At 41.4% G+C, this 18,711-nt stretch overlaps 1 protein-coding gene across 12 annotated transcripts in view; it reads left to right on the top strand.

Annotated features, from left to right (window-relative positions):
- Ppp1r12b (protein phosphatase 1 regulatory subunit 12B) overlaps nt 1–18,711 on the top strand; it is a 188,583-nt gene that overhangs the window by 67,664 nt on the left and 102,208 nt on the right. For 7 of the 12 annotated variants that reach the window (XR_004122318.1, XM_031383432.1, XM_031383441.1 and 4 more), the window contains exons 11-13: nt 465–547; nt 2,160–2,285; nt 9,375–9,560. Coding sequence is in view for 8 of the 12 variants with exons in the window: in XM_031383432.1 (XP_031239292.1) it covers nt 465–547; nt 2,160–2,285; nt 9,375–9,560 (395 nt within the window). In the remaining 4 variants the exon portion in view is untranslated. Of the gene's footprint in view, nt 1–464; nt 548–2,159; nt 2,286–2,781; nt 2,825–4,821; nt 5,005–9,374; nt 9,561–18,711 lie in introns of those variants that run through there. The other 5 variants (XR_004122320.1, XM_031383522.1, XM_031383485.1 and 2 more) reach the window with 5 other exon arrangements.

Genomic DNA, 18,711 nt, shown 5'->3' with positions numbered 1-18,711 from the left:
CCCCTCACTCCCCTCAGGGTGTGGTCCTCAGGCCCCTCACTCCCCTCAGGGCTGTGGTCCTCAGGCCCATCACTCCCCTCAGGGCTGCCCTTTGTATAAGCTGTGTTGTTCTCTTCACTGGAACATTCTGACTTTCCTCTTGAGAATTATTTCCCTTCATACTGCTGGAGGAAATAAGGTAGGAATAAACATTTGAAAGCAAGCCTTTGGTAATACTACTTGAAATAGAATTAAAGATGAGTCTAGATATGAGAACGTGTAACTATTCCCCTTTCCACTTTCTGTCCTCAAGCGGCGGCTTCTTGAGATTTAAGGCAAGTCTCAAGGTCCTAGTTGTCCCTGAACGGAAATCTTCCGCTCTTACTCCCAGGGACGGGGATTAGCAGAGTCCTGCTTTTTACCTAAGATGTTAATGCTGTGTCAGTATTGAGCCTTTCTTGCATTTTACATTTTTTATTTTATAGGAAAGAGAAAACAAAAGCTATTTCAGTACGCTAGTACCCCGGAGGCTCAGCAGCACAAGTGACATTGAGGAAAAGGAGAACAGGTAATCACAACACACGCCAGAGATGATTTCTTTCAGCCCGTGGGTCATGGCGGTCTGGCTTGTTCTTCTGCCTTTTCCACAGATGTCCTCAATACCATATGCAGTGCTTGTCCTTCTGCTTGGGACACCTCCCAGCCTCCCCTTCTCTCTGTCTGTCTCTCTCTCTGTCTCTCTGTCTGTCTTTCTCTCTGTGTCTGTCTCTCTGTCTCTCTCTTTCTGTATCTGTCTCTATATGTCTCTCTCTCTCTGTCTCTGTCTTTGTCTGTCTGTCTGTCGGTTTGTCTCCCTCTCTCTCTGCCTCTCTCTCTCCTTCTCCCTCTCCCTGTCTCTCTTCCTCCCTCCCTCTCCCTTCCCCTCCCCTCCCTCCAGCTTAGCCATTACTATCTGTCTGCAGGGCCCTGACCCTTACAAGTGTAAGTTAGCTTTAGTACCCAGCTGTCTGTTTTGTTTCCCAAGCCACTCTGCCATGCCTAATGTACTGTATACCACATAGTAAACATTGAATAGATTGTTTACTTCAAATGATCAGCTTTTAATTAGTAAGGAAGTAAAAGGTAATTCCTTCTCATCAACTAAATGAATAATGGAGATTTAAAAATACTGCTCCATTTCAAGGCATACTCAAACGAGACCCTTTTCTGAAGGCATGCAGCCCAGAGATGCTGAATGGGAGTGTGAATGTTAGCAGAATTTCTTAGGTGATTCAGCAAACATTAAAGCGTGAAGAATTACTCCAGGCCTACAGACTTCCCCAGTTCCTGATTGTGCATGTAAAAACCTACGGCAGGCCCCTCTGGACCTTAATACTGTTGTGCTAAGGAGATGCCAGCAGCCCCCCACCCCCCGCCTTTTTTCCCCCTCTGTAGAAACTTCATTAGCGGGGCTGGAGAGATGGCTCAGCAGTTAAGAGCACTGACTGCTCTTCCAGAGGTCCTGAGTTCAATTCCCAGCAACCCCATGGTGGCTCACAACCATCTGTAATGGGATCTGATGCCCTCCTCTGGTGTGTCTGAAGATAGCTACAGTGTACTCATATAAAATAAATAAGTCTAGAAAGAAAGAAAGAAAGAAAGAAAGAAAGAAAGAAAGAAAGGAAGGAAGGAAGGAAGGAAGGAAGGAAGGAAAGGAAGGAAGGAAGGAAGGAAGGAAGGAAGGAAGGAAGGAAGGAAGGAAGGAAAGGAAGGAAGGAAGGAAGGAAGGAAGGAAGGAAGGAAAGAAAGAAAGAAAGAAAGAAAGAAAGAAAGAAAGAAGGAAAGAAAGAAAGAAAGCGAGAGAGAAAGAAAGAAACCTCATTAACTCCCTTGAAGCCTGCCACTGGACATCAGTGGAAGTGCTTTTTAAACAAGAGTCACGAGGGAGTCCTCATCACAAAGGAGTGAGTCTGTTTGGTGTGAGGTAGAATTTGGTTCGTACTGGGATGAGTTGGCTTTAACACTGTTAGAAGACAGCCAATAGTAGTATAAGAAACATGTATTTAGAAAAAAACAGAATCACTTGAACAATGTCCCTGTTTTTTTTAGCATGTTAGTTCTCCATTTGGCTTTTCTCTCTTTATAGTCCAAATTGGTGTTAGAATCATTATGTTGTTGGTTGCTCTTTCTTGCCTCTACAGAGAGTCAGCTGTTAATCTAGTAAGGAGTGGCTCGTACACCAGGCAGCCGTGGCGGGATGAAGCGAAGGGAAATGAAACCCCACAGACAATCGCTCCTTCCACTTACACGTCAACTTACTTGAAAAGGTACCAGCTGCAGAGGGGTGGGAGGTGACTTCCCTCACTCTGGCCATGGGGTATGGGTAACGCTTGCATGCTTTTTATCCAATTAGCACCACAAACATGAATGGCTTTTAGGATTCTTGGGATCAACATTTTCACTAATTTCAGATTAACTGTTCTTTTAATGAATTAATGTAAGCCCATTGCAGTCCCCACCCAAGACCTGACTGTACACTCCATCCTTTCAGCCCTATTAAAACTGCAGTCTGAAGCAGCATCCTGTGACCTCTGGGGAAGGTGGGATAGATGCATTCTCACGTAGTCCTGGCTTTCCCTTTGTAAAACTAGGGTAGTTTCATGACACGTTACACTTGAGGGTTGGGAGAGGGAAGACATCACAGGGCGGTAAGGAGTGGGAAATGGGGACAGTTTTCTGTTAGATTTAAGACATTTCATATTGAGCCTGTTAATTTAGGGACTTGAGTTGTTTTTGTTTTTTTATGACTTTAATGGCCCTCAGATCCATCAAGATGTGAAACTCGCAAGTTTGGTGTGCAGAGAAGGTACATGGGTTTCCTTTGATCTCATCTGTACTCTCTTTCCTGCAATTATTTCCTTTGCCACAAGCTAGCCAGCAAGCCAAGCACCTCTGCCAGAACCATTAAGCTCTAAGAGACACTTAATAATATTTTGGTTTGAGTTTTGCTGCTGATGTAGAAGAATCTGTTTTTCATTGCTTACTTTGAATTCTTTCTTCACTTCCACTTAACCTTTCTAGCTGCAAGCTCCTGCCTTCTTCATTAGGCTTTCTAGATGGCCACCCTAGAAACAGGTTCTGCTATGACTTATCCGAGCACATTAGCTGCTTGCAGTCAGAACCGTTTCTTCCTCACAGGAAGACTCTAAACAAGTAGTTAATGTTGGGACATAGGAAATAAGCTACAATGGAAACAGACATGGCGCCTTCTAATTCTTCAGTTCTGCGGGTACATCCTGAGAAAGATCTTGACTTTGAGAAGTATACAAGTACAGCTCATTGATCTCAATAGCGTTGTATTTTATATATTTATTTATATAGGCAGGGCCTCATATATATATATATGGGCCTTGAACTCACCTTGTAGCTGAAATAACTGAAGTGTTGATCTATCTGCCTCTACTTCCTCAGTGCTCAGATTACAGATACACACACTTAGGAGGTTAGAAATCGACCTTAGGGCTTCCTGCATGCTAGGCAAGCATACTACCAACTGAGCTACCTCCAAGCCCACTGGCTAGTACACAGAGCAGGTGACTGGGATTTTCTGAGGGAATCACCTGTTCTTTTAAGGAACTGATTTGATTTACCAAGATGCATTACTATCTCCTACAGTCAAACCCAGAATCAAAGAAAACTTTTCTAAGAGAATGATGTTCTAGATGCAGGAAAAAGAAAACTTCAATTTAGTTTCCTAGTGTGGAGTTATTTGGGGGTGAGGTTGTTGACGTTCATGACCCAAATCCTCAGCAAATGGGTTTGAGTGGCTTTGGTTTGGTGTAGTTTGGGCAAAGTTAAAGTGAACACAAGAAGAAAGGGCTAAAAATTGTGCTTAATTACATGAGCACTTTTTTGAGAAAAGATCTACAACTTGCTGGATGCCTTAGATTTCTAGGGCTCATTTTCCGTGACCCTATGGTGATCTTCCCAAGAAGGGATTGTGTGCCATTACCATTTTAAACAGAAAAGAGCAAGGAGTCCCTCATCCCTGCTGTGCCAACCCTTGGTCTTCTTCACATCTTCTGCATCATTGCTTATATTCAGCCAGGAAGTAATCTTACAGCACAGTAAAATGCCTCTTTTCTAGTGAAGGTTTCAGAGCGTTTTACCACGCCCCCTTCCCTCCCAGGGTTTCATTGCTGTTACAGTCAGAAAGCATCTTACAAACTCCTAACCAAACAATGTTTTGCTGCAGTTGAGACAGCCTTACTGTGTTTAGTTGAAAGCAAAGACACAAAACCTCTTGCCTTTTTCTTTCTGCCCACACACTATTACTTTGTAGAATTAAGACTTTACATCCTCCCTAAAACCTTTTTCTTTAAGCTAAGTAACTGCAGCTCTCCAGCCATTTTCCTACACAGCTCCTGTCTCTCCTTTATTGTTTTAACTGAGACCTCCCCAATTCTCGGGTCTTCTGGCTTTCGCAGCATTTCTTCTCTCTCACGTAGGTGGTTGTGTTGCATGATGTGGGGCCTTGGGTTTGTTGAGGAGTTTTCTTCTAATAATAGTCTCTTGTTATGTATTCTCTTTTCTTGCTCTCCCTTGTTGAATGGCACCTCTCCTCTTTTGGATGATTGGTCAAAACAAAAAAATCATCCTTCAAAGAGTGGTGATTGCCTCACTCTCGGATGACTGTTTGCTGCTGAGACTCAGCTCTGGCTGGAGTCACCTTCTACTTCTAGGCTGCCTTGCCGTCTTTGGCCTGTATTCCTTTCACATGCACTCTCTGGGTGGGAAGGCGGTGTTGGGAAAGGGTGGGTGAGCAGCATGTCCTGAAGAAAGTGACTGTGTGCTGTTTTGCAGTGCTTCATTTGGTAAAAGTAGTGACCCCACAAGTCCCTACATTTCAGCCAATCGCAATTCATCTCCTGCTACCTCACCCATTACCACTGGTTCATCAACCTCTCGGGGCAGCCAGTGGCAACCTGCCTCTTCTTGCCCTGCATCAGTCAGTACAAACACTCCTGCATCTGTGCAGCACGTCAGGTAAGGCTTCTTGGAGCCATTTGAGTTGATTGTCTCAGTTAATACTTCTGAAAACACATGTGAGATTTGAAGCAAAGAGACTTTGTTGGTGCAGAAGCAAGTTTCAGTTCCTGTGACAGGGTCCAGAATTTAATGAAGATGCTTTTGTTTTGACTTACTAGCCAGTCGACAGTTGCTTATTGAATAACATTGGATCCACATCGTTGTCTTGCTGTTCAGAGGTCAACGTAGCATGACCACTTTCATTTTTCAACTACCTTTCCAGTAGTGATTACAGTTTTAGAGTCAGACCCATAATAGTAAATTATGTATTAAAAATGTTGTTATATATTTTACTTATTAACATTCTAGTAAGAATCTTATGTATTTAGTCTTTTGGAAGGTGACATACAAACTCAGATTAGAAGGAAAGCTAATCCACGTTCCAAAAACCTCCTGCCCGCCTTCTGAGAGATGCTAACTAGTGTTCCTGCGGGAGCACTAGGAGCAGAGAGGTTTGTGTTTGCAGGGACTGTTCCGGGAGTGTATCATTTAGACTTTTCCATTCCTCTAATGACAGCACAGCAGAGTGTTGTTGTGAAAGCATGTCAGGATCTCACAGTTCCTTCTTGTTTTGTTTGTTTGGTTGATTATTTTGAGGCAGGGTCTCACAATGTAGGCCTGGATAGATTTGACCTTGCTACATAAACATGGTTGGCTTAGAACTGAGAGATTGTCTTCTAAGTGCTGGGATTAAAGACATGCACCACCACACCTGGCTGACACTCTCACACACACACTTAATTTATGTGTATGTGTGTATACCTACTTGTCTGTGTGTGTATCTCATATGTCCAGTGCCTGCTGAGGCCAGAGAACAGCATTTGACATGGAATGCCATTTTGGTGCGGTTGTGAGCCAGCTGCAGTGTGTGCTGGGAACTGAACCAGGCTCCTCTGTATGAGCACCAAGGACTCAAAACCAGAGCATTTCTCCAGCCATCAGCCGGACTTTGCACTACAGGTTTCTGCCCTCACCTGGGTATCGGAGGCGATTGTGTTTTCGTCATAAGGCTTTATAGGTCTTGTTGTGGTAGAGTGAAAATTAAAAAATCGAAATGATGGTAGTGTTGTTGCCAAAACACCTGCTATGGTGGTGCTTGGATGATGTTTGCCAGTTTACTAGATTTCTTTCCCTGAAACAAATAGTCATCATTAATTTGGTTAGAAAGAACTATTTCATAATGCATTATCATTAATACTGTTATAATTATGTAGAGATTTCAGGCTTATGACTCCATTAGTAACACTGTATAGTTGCATAAAAATTTATTAGATTCCCATAACAGTCATGTTGACATTATGTATATTCATCACTAAAGATAAAGAATGCAAGGGTTGGGGATTTAGCTCAGCGGTAGAGCACTTGCCTAGCAAGCTCAAGGCCCTGGGTTCAGTCCTCAGCTCTGACAAAAAAAAAAAAAGAATACAGACAGGAGGGTGGGAGTTTAGTTTAGTGGTTTAGCCTGCCTAAGGGCCTGGGTTCAATCCTCAGCATTGAAGAAATCACAGAGCTGAAACTGAGAAAAAGTGTCTTGAACCTCTTTTGTGACAGTCATGCATTAGTTTCTCTACAAAAGGTATTTGTATGCGGGACTGTGTTTACTCACACGCAGCAGTGAGTTTCATGTACATTGCCTTACAGATGATAAAGATTCTTCTTTTTTTCTTACAAGCAAGAAAGCCCAGAGACAGGGCTAGCAGAGTAGCTCCAACGTCATTAAAAGACCTAGTGCTTTTTCTTTATGGATTCTATTTCCAAGGCTTGCTTCACAGTCCAGAGTAACTGCTGGAGCTCTAGCCGTGGTGGCTGCATTCTGGGCAGGAAGCAAGAGGCAAGGAGGAAGCAGGCAAAGAGAGACATCTAAATTAAAAATACTTTTTTCAGAAACACTAAATCTATGCTGTGTCTCGTGGGATATCTCGTAGAAGGCAATGAATATTAGTCAGGTAATCCCTGCCTTGGGCACTCATGTCATTTATATTTTCATAAGAATTCCCCTGGGATATTAAGCATTGCGTGCATTTTTATTTTTTTTTAAAGATTTATTTATTTTATGTATGTGAGTATACACTGTAGCTGTACGGATGGTTGAGAGCCTTCATCTGGTTGTTGGGAATTGACTTTTTAGGACCTCTGCTCAGCCCAGCCCAAAGATTAATTTATTATCTGTAGCTGTCTTCAGACACACCAGAAGAGGGCGTCAGATCTCATTACAGATGGTTGTGAGCCACCATGTGGTTGCTGGGATTTGAACTCAGGACCTTCGGAAGAGCAGTCGGTGCTCTTACCCGCTGAACCATCTCACCAGCCCGCGTGCATTTTTAAATGAGGAAAGCAAACCAGAATCTTAGTCATCTGCCCAGATCACATAACCACTGGGGGTCGAAGCAGGCTTCAAATCCACATTAGTCGATGCAAAGCCCATCTGTTTGTCAAGTTTTTTTTTTTAAAACACTGAGTTTAAGTTTATATCTTATTGTGAGTACTATTTAAGATATATGTATATATATGTATATAATTTTGTTTCATCATCATGAAAATTCTGCATGCTTCAGTTTATTTTCTGTATTTTATAGGTGAAGATGTAAGATCTTTAAGTTGGTTGTACACTATGTGGCTCCATTGTGTAGCTCCCCATCTTGTAGAGTTTTTCCAGCTGCTCTGAACAGCCTGCTTGTAAAGTTAAACGTGCTTCAAAATAATAGTAATATCCCATTGGACATTAAAAATAAAATAAAATTTCTGTCATTTCGACAGTCTAAGAAATTGCATGTTTGGCTCATCGGATAAAGGTACATTGGACACAGGCCTGGCCACCTGAGTTTGAACCCCAGAATCCACATGAAGGAGTTGTCCTCTGACCTCCTCACATATAGTATACACATGTACACACTAATAAATAAAACTTAAAAAAAAGAAATTGCGGAGAAGCCAAAACATTATTAACCCAATAAGAAACTTCAGTAAGCTTTTGTTAAGTATGATCTTACTGAAGGCTTTTTATGTTTCTGTTGCTGTTATTGTTTTGTTTGCTTGACTTTTTTGTCTTTATTTGTTTTGGTTTTTGGTGGGGAGGGTGGAGTCAGTTATTGAGTTCATGGACTCCTCCTGCTGATGGTTATAGGCATGCACATCATCCATGGGTTGGCCCCGCGTTTCTTATGGCCATGTTTCTTGTTAGTTTTATTAGTGTTTCCTGTATACAAATAAATCTGAGGTTATTCATCTCCAACTTTTTAGATGAGAAAATGAATATGAAATATCACCTTATGTGGAGATATTAATCCCTGATGGAGAAGTAGCTTGTTTTTTAAAGATACAGTTTCTATCTTCAAAAGTCTTATATTTTTATGTTTCTTAATGCCATGTTTAGACTTTATGATTTGATTATCTCTTTTACATTTATTCTAATAATGTGATTATTTGGAAGTGAGCTTGTAGCTACTTGTAAACATTTCTGATAATAATTGTGAGTAGGTGAAAAACAGATTTTTAACATTCATGCTTTTCATTGCTTTTCCCATCTCTGCAAGTATCAGTTTTGGATCTCTGTTACCCCAGCAACAAGCTGTGACATCACAAATGATAGCCTTTTGGGTGGAAAGCCAATGGTTGCTCCTGACTCTTTGTTAAGAAACAAAGATCTTCTTTCCACAGAAATGACTTTAATTACACAGCTTGCTGTTGCAGTCTGTAGTTAAGGTTGCATATAGAATCCTGCTCGATTTCTGCTTCAGTCTCTTACTTAGGCAGCTATGAATATAGAGAATTAGGCGCTTGGCTAAATGCAAGGAAGACTGCAGTTGCTGGACTAGGTGAGGGAGAGCCAAATAGACTGAGCTTGTAGAATACTTTTCAAATGGAGAATTCAAGAAGGTGATCATCAAATCTAGGCTGAGGACTGCCACAAAGACTTCCCCTGCCAAGGACTGAGGGGAGGTGGAGGCTGATATCGTAAGTGATTCTAGTGTCTGTCTCACTGTAGTGAGATCCTCTCTTTGTGCATGTGCGGAGGGAGGGCAGGTGGCAACGAGCCATTAGGACACTCTTGCATATAGCAGTATCTTGCCTTGTGCCACAGCTGATTTTTGTTTGTTTGTTTTTTAATGTCATGTAAAAAGAATCCTATAACAAATAAGTCCTGGGCAGAAGATGTCAGACTAAATGTGTAATCATACTGTTCCAATATTTATGAGCTCAGAATTAACAAACCAACAAACAAAATCTGAGCAAGAAGATTCTCATTAGACCACCTTTCTCTGTGCCAGTGTCGGCTATATACCATGCCTGACCATTCTCTTTTTGCTCCTGTCTTTTCTTAATTCCAGGACTCCTTACAGGTCCCAGGCCGACTCAACAGCAGAGAAGACAGCAGACAGCGTCTCCTCCAGCACCCCACTGTGCGTGATCACAAACCGTCCTGCACCAAGCACTGCCACAACCAATGGCATTCCAGCTGCCACCTTGTTCTCTGCTGCAACAGACTCCTCTGTGGAAGCCCGGGAGAAGAGGAGGTAGGAGGTTGCTGCCACAGTTGCAGGACACCGCTTTGAGAAAAGAGACAGAGAAGTGGGGATCAAGAGTCTGACCCAAGCTCAAAGAGATCTTAATTTTACTGTTGAGTTATATCTTGGGAGGCTTTTGCGGTTGGTGGAGGTTGGCATTATGTTGTGTGTATAGTCAGAGCCTTCCCCCTACTTGTCTTATAACTGACAGGCGTATTTTTGCCTTTTGTGATGGGGAGCTTGAAGCACAGAGAAAGATCCTTTGGTTTGTTCTGAGTTTTCTGTGATCACTTTGTGCAGCAAAGGAATACTGTGATAAAATGCTCAAAGAAGCAGTGCTGGGTGCAAGAGAAGCAGTGCTGGGTACATAGATTCAATTCATGGGAGAATACCAGGGAAGGAAATGAGCATTTATGGTGATGTGGGATTGTCTGCAGTTGTTGAGACTTGCTGTGCGCCCCAGGCCGGCTTTGATCTCTTGGTATCCTACTTTAGACAGGAGTGCAGATGGTTACTACCATGCTCTGCTACACTGCAGTGTTTTTAGAGAGAAATTCCTAGAAAACAGATGTAGATCAACTTGAGAACTTTTCAGTAATTAGGATTAAGAGATTATGGAGTATGACAAAAGGAAGAGCCATTGAACATTGTCTTGAACCTTGAAGTCATAAAATCCAGTATGCAGGCTATGGTAGAGGGTTTTTTTGTTTGTTTTTGTTTGTTTTTGTTTGTTTGTTTTTGTTTTTTTGAGACCAGGTTTTTCTGTATAGCCCTGGCAGTCCTGGAACTCACTCTGTAGAACAGGCTGGCCTCCCTCAGAAATCTGCTTGCTTCTGCCTCCCAATTGCTGGGATTAAAGGCGTGCACCACTGCCTGGCTGGTAGAGAATTTTTTAAGACTAGAAAAATAACAAGTCTTTATCAAGGTTTAGATTTTTAGTTTGACTTATTTTCAGTATCCAAAAAGATATTTTTCTATCTCTCAGTATGTATGTATATGTGAGATGCCAGGAAATGTAATCTAAGACTACAGTACCTAAGTGTTTAGTTAATTGTTTATTGTGAAGATAACCCAAAGCACACATTTTAGAAAGGAGGAAAGAAGTTAAGTGTATTGAAAAACAGCATTTTACTATTATTGTTCTTTCCATAACATTTTTAAGGAAATCAGTTATCTGGACTAATGGGTTCTGAGCCAGTAGTTGTCCTCTTTTTAAAAAGACATGTTTATTCATGTGTACATGTGCATGCATATTTGCTTGTGAATGTGTGTATGTGTGTCATGTGTGTTGCTAGTGCCCTGGAGGCCAGAAGAAGGGGGTCAGAGATCCTGTAGCTGGAGTTGCAGGAAGTTATGAGCCTCCTGATACAGGCTCTAGGACCCAAATTCAGGTCCTCTGGAGGAGCAGCAAGTGTTCTTAAGAGCTGAGCTATTTCCCTCACCTCTCAGTTGCCCTCTTTTAATTGACTTCTAGCCAAGTAAATACTATATATTCGTGAATATGTAATGCTTATACATTTGCTCTAGTGCGTAGAGGAGTACCATTAGTTTCATTCGAGAAACTAAAGAGCAGTCTTCCATTAGCTAAAGAATGGGGTATGACTCAGTTGGAAAGTGTTTTGTACATGTATGAGGACGTGAGTTCAGATTATTAGCAACCACATAATAACAGGACACAGCATCTGTAATCTCCAAACTCACTGGGCAGGCTGCATAGCCAATCTGTGACCTACTGACTTAGTAAGAGACCCTGTCTTAAAAAGTTAAAGTGGAGAAGCAGGTAAGGAAGACAGCCTCCCACGCACAGCCATATGTGATCATGCACATACGCACACAAACACATACACCCACATTTCCCACACAGAGTGCTTCCTAGCTGAGAGAACTTAAACGAGTTAAAATTCATTAGGATTATGATCCTTGGAAAGATGGAAAAATCGTGTTAGTTTTCAGGCTGTATGGAATTGCTGCATTCATAGAATCAGAGTCACTGCCTCCATGAATTTTGTAGCATACAGTAGGTAAGGCGTCACTTTACCAACTGAGTCAGACTTTGATTCTGTTCTGGCTGTTTGTTAGTCCACAGCTATCCCCTGAGCACCTTCACCTTACAAATAGGGTAACCCGGGTACATTTCCTCAAGAAGTAGCAACTATATGAACAAAGAATTAGCTGGTGTGGGTGGTGCACACCTTTAATTCCAGCATTTAGGCAGAGGCAGGGTCTCTGAGTTCCAGGTCAATCTGGGATACATAGTGAGACCCTCTCTACATAAAACAAATAAAAGAATTAAAAAGACTAAATAGAGATGTTAGTGAACTATATGCTGTATCAAGATGTACATTTCATACATACACAAAATTGATTTTATTTCTTGGAGAACAGGCCTTGCTATGTCCTTTTGGCTGGCCTGATAACTGTATATAGCCCAAGCTTGCCTTGAACTTGTGGCAATCCTCTTGCCTCAACCTCCTGAGTGCTAGGATTACCTATAACACCATACCTGACTTTCTATACAAAATTATTTTTAAAAATTGTATCTGATAACCTCCATGTTATGTGTACAAGGTGAACATGTCAGTTTTTGAACACTTAAAAAGTATCTGAGGGAAATTTTTTGAAGGAGGAAGGTTTATTTTGTTTCTGGGCCTTTGGTGAGGCAAAACGTAAGGATGGAAATGTGGAAGAGCAAAGCTGCTCATACCTGGCAACCAAGAAGGCAGAGAGGAGCGAAGAACATGACTGGGCCAAAACTGCTTCTGGGAACGTCCCTCCAGTGACCAGTCCCACTAATGAAGCTGCTCGTCTGAATGTCTGTAACACTGCCTACTCAAGGACCTGTGGCAGTCTGCTCACTGCCCTGGAGTCCAGTGTTCAGCACATGAAAATGTTGTTGGGGATACACCATATGAAACCTAGATGAATCATGTGTTTAGATACAGACTTTTTATCCAAAGTAGCTCATTACATTTATGAAAAATCTTCAGAATTTGATATGCTCTGGATCCCAGCAGTTTGAGTAACATGTTCAGCCTATGCCATAGAGATAGTGTGAGCTATGAACAGTATATCAACAGAGATCTGCTTATGTGAGTTATGAACAGTGTATTAACAGATATCTGCTTATGAGTACTTCTCCTAGGCGACTCCAGGGGGCTGACACAAGAGTTTGGTGCTTCAACAAAGGTCTGCAGGATAAGTAGCAGCTAGGAAAGAACATGGAGGGTTATCTTATGCAATCTTTAAAAATAATTTTGCATACAATGTCAAATACGGTGTTATATGTAATCCTGGCACTCAGGAGACTGAGGCAAGAGGACTGCCATAAGTAGCAGTAGAAAGAACTTTAAGAGATTTATTTTGTATGTATGAGTGTTTTGCCTGCATATATATGTGCACCACATGTGCCTGATGCCCAGGAAGTCAAAAGAAGGTATCGGATACCTAGAACTGAACCACCATGGTTATATTCTGGGGAGTTGAACCTGGATCCTTTGCAAGAGCAACAAGGCCACCTAACCTCTGAGCCATCTCCACAGCCCCTAGGGGATGAACTCTCTAAGCACAGTCACGGCAGTTGAAAAGACAGTAAGTGATAAGTGGAGTAAGGTTGTTTGAAGAAACTGCAAGACTTTTTTATTTAAATGAAACATGAGGGAGAGTGGTTTAACATGAGGCTTGAGGAGGAGGTAAAAGGTAACTCTATCATGTCAGCATCTTTTAGCCAGTGATGAGGATTTGGGTTTATATGCTATGAACCATGATGGACTGATAAAATGTTTCCAACAGCTTTAGAGACATAATTCATATACCATATTTAAAGTGGCAAGACATTGTTTTATTTTATTTTTAGATTTTTCTATTTTATATGTGAGTGTTTTGCCTGCATGTATGTGCGTCATGTGCATGCCTGGTGCCTGGGAGGTTACAAGCAGGGCATTAGATCCTTGGAACCAGAGTTACAGATGGTTCTGAGCCACCATGTGGGTGCTGAGAACTGAACCTGGGCCATCAGTAAGAGAAACAAATATTCTTAACCACTGAGCCACCTCTCCATCCAAAGACATTGGTTTTTAGAATATGGACCAATAAGTGTAACAATTGGCACAGTGAATTTTGAACATTTTCATTACCTGTAATAGAAATCCTATACCTATTTCTCTCGTGTCTTATACCCGCTTCCCTGCAACCCAGGCAATTACTGGTTTATTTTCAAACTTTCATGTAAAATGGAAACAAGATGAGAGGTTATGATTGGCCTCTTTCTGGTATATTTTCAAAGTGCATCCATTTTAAGGCAGGTATCAGGACTTAATTCCTTTTTATAGTCTACATTTAATATTGTTTGTTTATTCATGTTGATACAGTCACATTATTTCTACCTGTTGGCTGTTATAAATAATATTACTATAAACATTCGTATATATTTTTTTATGTGGACATCTTTCTCAGGTATAAACTATGAGTGGATTTTGTAGGCAATATGCCACTAGACAATTTTAAGCTTAAGGTATCATGAATATTTTTTAAGTTCTGTCTGAAGTTATTAGATAGGGATGAAAGGGTAGTAATGAGTGTGAAGTGACTAGTAAAGAGACTGTCACAGAAGAAAGGCACATATGACAAATCAGGCTTGCACTTGGGGGGAAGGAGGCCGACGAATGCCATGGTCATGTGTGAAGGTCAAAGGACAATGTGCAGAAGTTGGCTCCCTCCTTCCTCCTTGTAGGCCCCAGCACTTGAACTCAGGCTATCAGGATTATCGTTATGTAGCACCAGGATACGGAAGCTCAGATTTTACTGTCACATGTGAGGTCATACATACTTAGCTGAGATTTGTAACCAAGAACTTATATCAAGTTAGAACTCTGGAATGGCTGCCCAGCTCATGAGAAGTGTACATTGTAAACCCTGTGCCTCAAAGAAAGGGAAAGGAAGAGAGAATCTATTCAAGGACCTGGATAGAAGAGTAATTGGAGAAAATAATTTACTACACATAGAATTTGGAATCCCAAGTTGAGCATTTAACATAGAAGCTAGGTCTTTATTCTTGAAAGCTTGGGATCCTGGTTCAAGCATACAGTATTATAAGTGAATAGTCTTGTTAAATGGAGACTTGCATATGCAGACCAGTCTAACAGCCATTTATTGAAGGACTCTGCCTGGCATATGTCAGTCAAAGATCAAAATTACAACATCAGGAAAACACCTGTTGCCTGATCTTTAGTATGGAAAATCTATTCTGAGAAGCCAACCACGTGAATCAAATACTACTGTGTAATTTTTAAGCTCTATGAAAAAGAAATATATAAATTGGGACTGGAAAGATGACTTAGCCATGAAGGGTAATTTCTACTCTTGAAGAGAACCTAAGTTTGGTTCCCAGCACCCACATTCAGCAGCTTGTAACCTCCTATAAGGCCAGCTCCAACGGATCTCATGTTCAGTTTTGGATTGCAAGGGTACCAGCACTCGTGCACATACCCATTCACACGCACACACTTCAGAACAGGAAATGTCTACATTTCTGTGAGGATGTGGAGGAGAGGAGTCTGAATCAGACTGTGTTGGTGCCTAGGAGATGAGCAGAGGCAACTGGAATTAATAAATAGCAATGGGAGGGTGATATTTTAGAGGAACATAAATTCGTGAAACAAACAGGTATCCTGTTCTTGAGAGTGTGGAAGACAAGGACGCTGTAGCGCTTCAGAACATGTCTGTGCGAAAACAGGGTTAGCTGAAGGGAGTGAGGTGTAGCAGATCAAGTGGAGAAGGATAGGTTAAGCTAAGTTCAACAGGCTCACTTAGATGCCTTCTCTGGTCATCTGGGAAGAGTGGTGGTTGAAGGTAGTAGGGCTTGGGGATGAGTAGGCTGTGGTATGTACTCAGTGAGGTTGAGGTTGAGTTTGGAACTCCCAAATTAACATTCCACTGGGCAGTCTTTGGAAATTGTGGCGCTCGAGAGGTAGGCAGGAACCAAAGCAAGCCAATTTTTGTCTGGGTTATGTTAAGAAGCTTGATCTTCTGTTCTTAGAGCTGTGAAATGCCATAGTAGGATTTTCAGCAGGGGAATGACTTGAACACATAAAACATATCATTTAAGTCTTTACAGAATTAAAGTCATTTAGTTTCTCCCTCTAGATGAGCATAAACTAAGAGGGAAAAAATCAGATGTTTTGAAACAGCTACATTTTCCTTGTGAAAGAGCATGCCGAGTGATAACTCTCCTCTTTTGAAGCTTCAGCTTTCTCTGTAATCAGCTCATTGTGGAAGTGTTTGACTCCTGCTGGGAAACCACAGTGGGGCCTTGAAGCCCTCATTCACAGGTCCAATTTGAAACAATTAGTAGCATTTGGATAAATGGGGATTTGAAGCAGGCCACTGAAGACTTAAGCAGTAGAAAGCCACCGCTCAGAAATAATCCCCTTTGCCTTGTAATTGAGTCACTTAGGCTGGGGTGTGTGACTTAGCACCCCATTTCACAGTTGTCTCTCCTCAGAGGCTTTGTTTTCAGGCGGGCATTGCGAGTGTCTGTAGGTCTGGCCAACAGTTTGAACCTTCTTCTGGTAGTAGGTCTGGACTCAGTTGACCACTGATGTTTTGTTAAATGACCAAAGCCAGGTGCAAAGGATAATGTAAACAATATTGACGCTGTTTATGCAGGGGGATTCTGGTGAGTCCTGTCCCCCAGTTCTTCTGTGAAAAAGTATTACTGTTAGAATGGAATGGAAGGGGGAAATAATTGAAAAGAAATTTGCTCTGGGAATCAGTTTCCCTTGTGATATTAGTCTGTGGAGGAGGCCATGCCCATCTAATGATAATTGCCATAGCAAGTCAAGGTTTTCTGAATTCTAGAAAGTTTGTGGTTTGTGTGTGTGTATGTGTGTGTCTCTGTCTGTGTGTATATAAATGTGTATGTATGTCTGTGTCTATGTGTGTCTATGTATGTGTATATGTATTTCAGTGTGTGTGTCTTTATGTATATATATGTGTCTGCCTGTCCGCCTGTGTGTATAAATGTGTATATATGTCTGAGTCTGTCTATATATATGTATATAAATTTCTCTCTGTGTGTGATGTATATGTGTGTGTGTGTGTATATATGTATACAGACACAGACATACATATACACACAGACATACACATAGACATACCCTTACATATACATATATACATATATACACACACACACATATATATATACATATATGTATGTGTGCATATGTCTATGTAAAGGTGTGTATGTATATGTGTGTCTGTGTATATATGTATATGTGTGTATATGTAAGGGTATGTCTGTGTGTATGTGTGTGTGTCTGTGTGTATATGTATGTCTGTGTCTGTATGTGTGTCTGTGTTCAAGTATGTCTGTATGGGTGTGTTTGTACATCTGTGTGCAAGTATGTTTGTGTAGGTGTATTTGTGTGTATTTGTATGTCTGTGTGTATATCTGTGTATGTATATCTCTGTGTGTATGTGTGTGTCTCTGTGTGACTAGAGATTGAACCTAGGGCCTGTCCTTGTTGCTGCTAAATAAACACTCTCTTCTTTCTTTTAATTAATCATTCCATTTGTGTATATCTCAAATGATATCCCACTTTCTGGTTACCCCTCTACCATTCCCCCATCCCATATCTGCCCTCCCCTTTTTGCCTGTATGAGAGTGTTCCTCTTTCCCTAGCCCCTTTGTTAGTTTTTTTCTCTTTTTTAAGTAGGGGAAACAGGGGCTTAAACTTGCTCTGTTGCCCTGGCAGAACATAAGGGTCTCTCTGCCTCATCCTCTAGAGTATTTGGAATGTCAAGCCAGGCTAATTGTGTTTTGTTTTGTTTTGTTTTTAAGATTTTATTTATTATTATGAATAAGTACACTGTAGCTGTCTTCAGATGCACCAGAAGAGGGCATCAGATTTTATTACGGGGGCGTTGGTGGGATTTGAACTCACGACCTTTGGAAGAGCAGTTGGTGGGTGCTCTTACCCACTGAGTCATCTCACCAGCCGTGTTTTGTTTTCTTAAGACAAAGTCTCACTCAGTAGCTGAGGCATCCCTTCTCAGAACTGTGTGAGTTGCCATGCCCAGTCATGGTCTTGAATTCACATCTCACGACAAAATGCATAATATGATTTATTAATTTTAAGGAGAATATGGTCTTGGATTTACTGATGTCCGCTTTCCTGAAAAAGCTGTAATATGTTCAGCTGTTACTTTCTTTTCATGATGGAAAGGATCAGGAGATAGGTTCCTTACTCTAATGAAAGTTGTAAAGTAAGTTGAGGTCGTAAGACTCTAGAAAGTCTTTACTTATCATTGACTAGGCTCCCTTTCCATAATACCCACTCAGAATAAAAGTTTGGTTCCAGGGCCAGCCTGTCTTGATTTGCAGCTCAGAATATAGCACTAATCACAGTCCTCCAGTTTTTGGGTTGACCTGGGGACTATAGAAAACAGCAGGCTCATCTGGCTCTGAAGGGCCAGATGATCTGACTAGCAGACTGCAGGACAGAAATGGCAAGTGGCCAGCAGTTGGCAGATAGCTCTGCAGGGACACCAGGCTAAGTAGCAGCTGTCACAGTCATGTAGTGGTCAAGTTCATTTTCCAATGCTCTAAGTTTCCCTTGGCAACAGAATATAAATAATGCCCTGGCTAATATTAGAGCCTGATAGTGACTGTCTTTGCCTGCCTTTTCTCCTCTTTGTTTCCCTGCTACCTCTTCCCTCCCTCTGAGCAGCCCTGAATTTTATATCTCCTTCTTCCTTTAGATGTCCTTCCATCCATCCATCCGTCCGTCCGTCCATCCATCTGTCCATCCATCCAAGAAATGGCTATAAATAGTTTGTTTCCACAAGAGGCTAAAATTGCTTGTCCCTCTGAATAACCCACATTCTATTCAGCTCTGCTTCCTTCTCAAGCTGTGACCTATACTGACTGGGTCATCTACCCTCATACCAACCTTCTTGAGTCCTTTGGAGTCTCTTAAACTAGGCAGTTATTCCAGCTAATGTGAAGCTGTCCACAGATTAATTTGACATCATCTTTGGAATGTTAGAATTTTTTTCTCTATTCCAGTATTTATTTATTTATTTATTTATTTATCATTTTGTTTGTTTTGTATTTAGTAGAGTTTAAAATCTTGGCTCTTACTGTGGTACAAGCCCAAAA

The sequence above is a fragment of the Mastomys coucha genome, unplaced genomic scaffold, assembly GCF_008632895.1.
Source record: "Mastomys coucha isolate ucsf_1 unplaced genomic scaffold, UCSF_Mcou_1 pScaffold1, whole genome shotgun sequence".
Lineage (NCBI taxonomy): Eukaryota > Metazoa > Chordata > Mammalia > Rodentia > Muridae > Mastomys > Mastomys coucha.
This window is presented reverse-complemented; position numbering and strand designations above follow the sequence as displayed.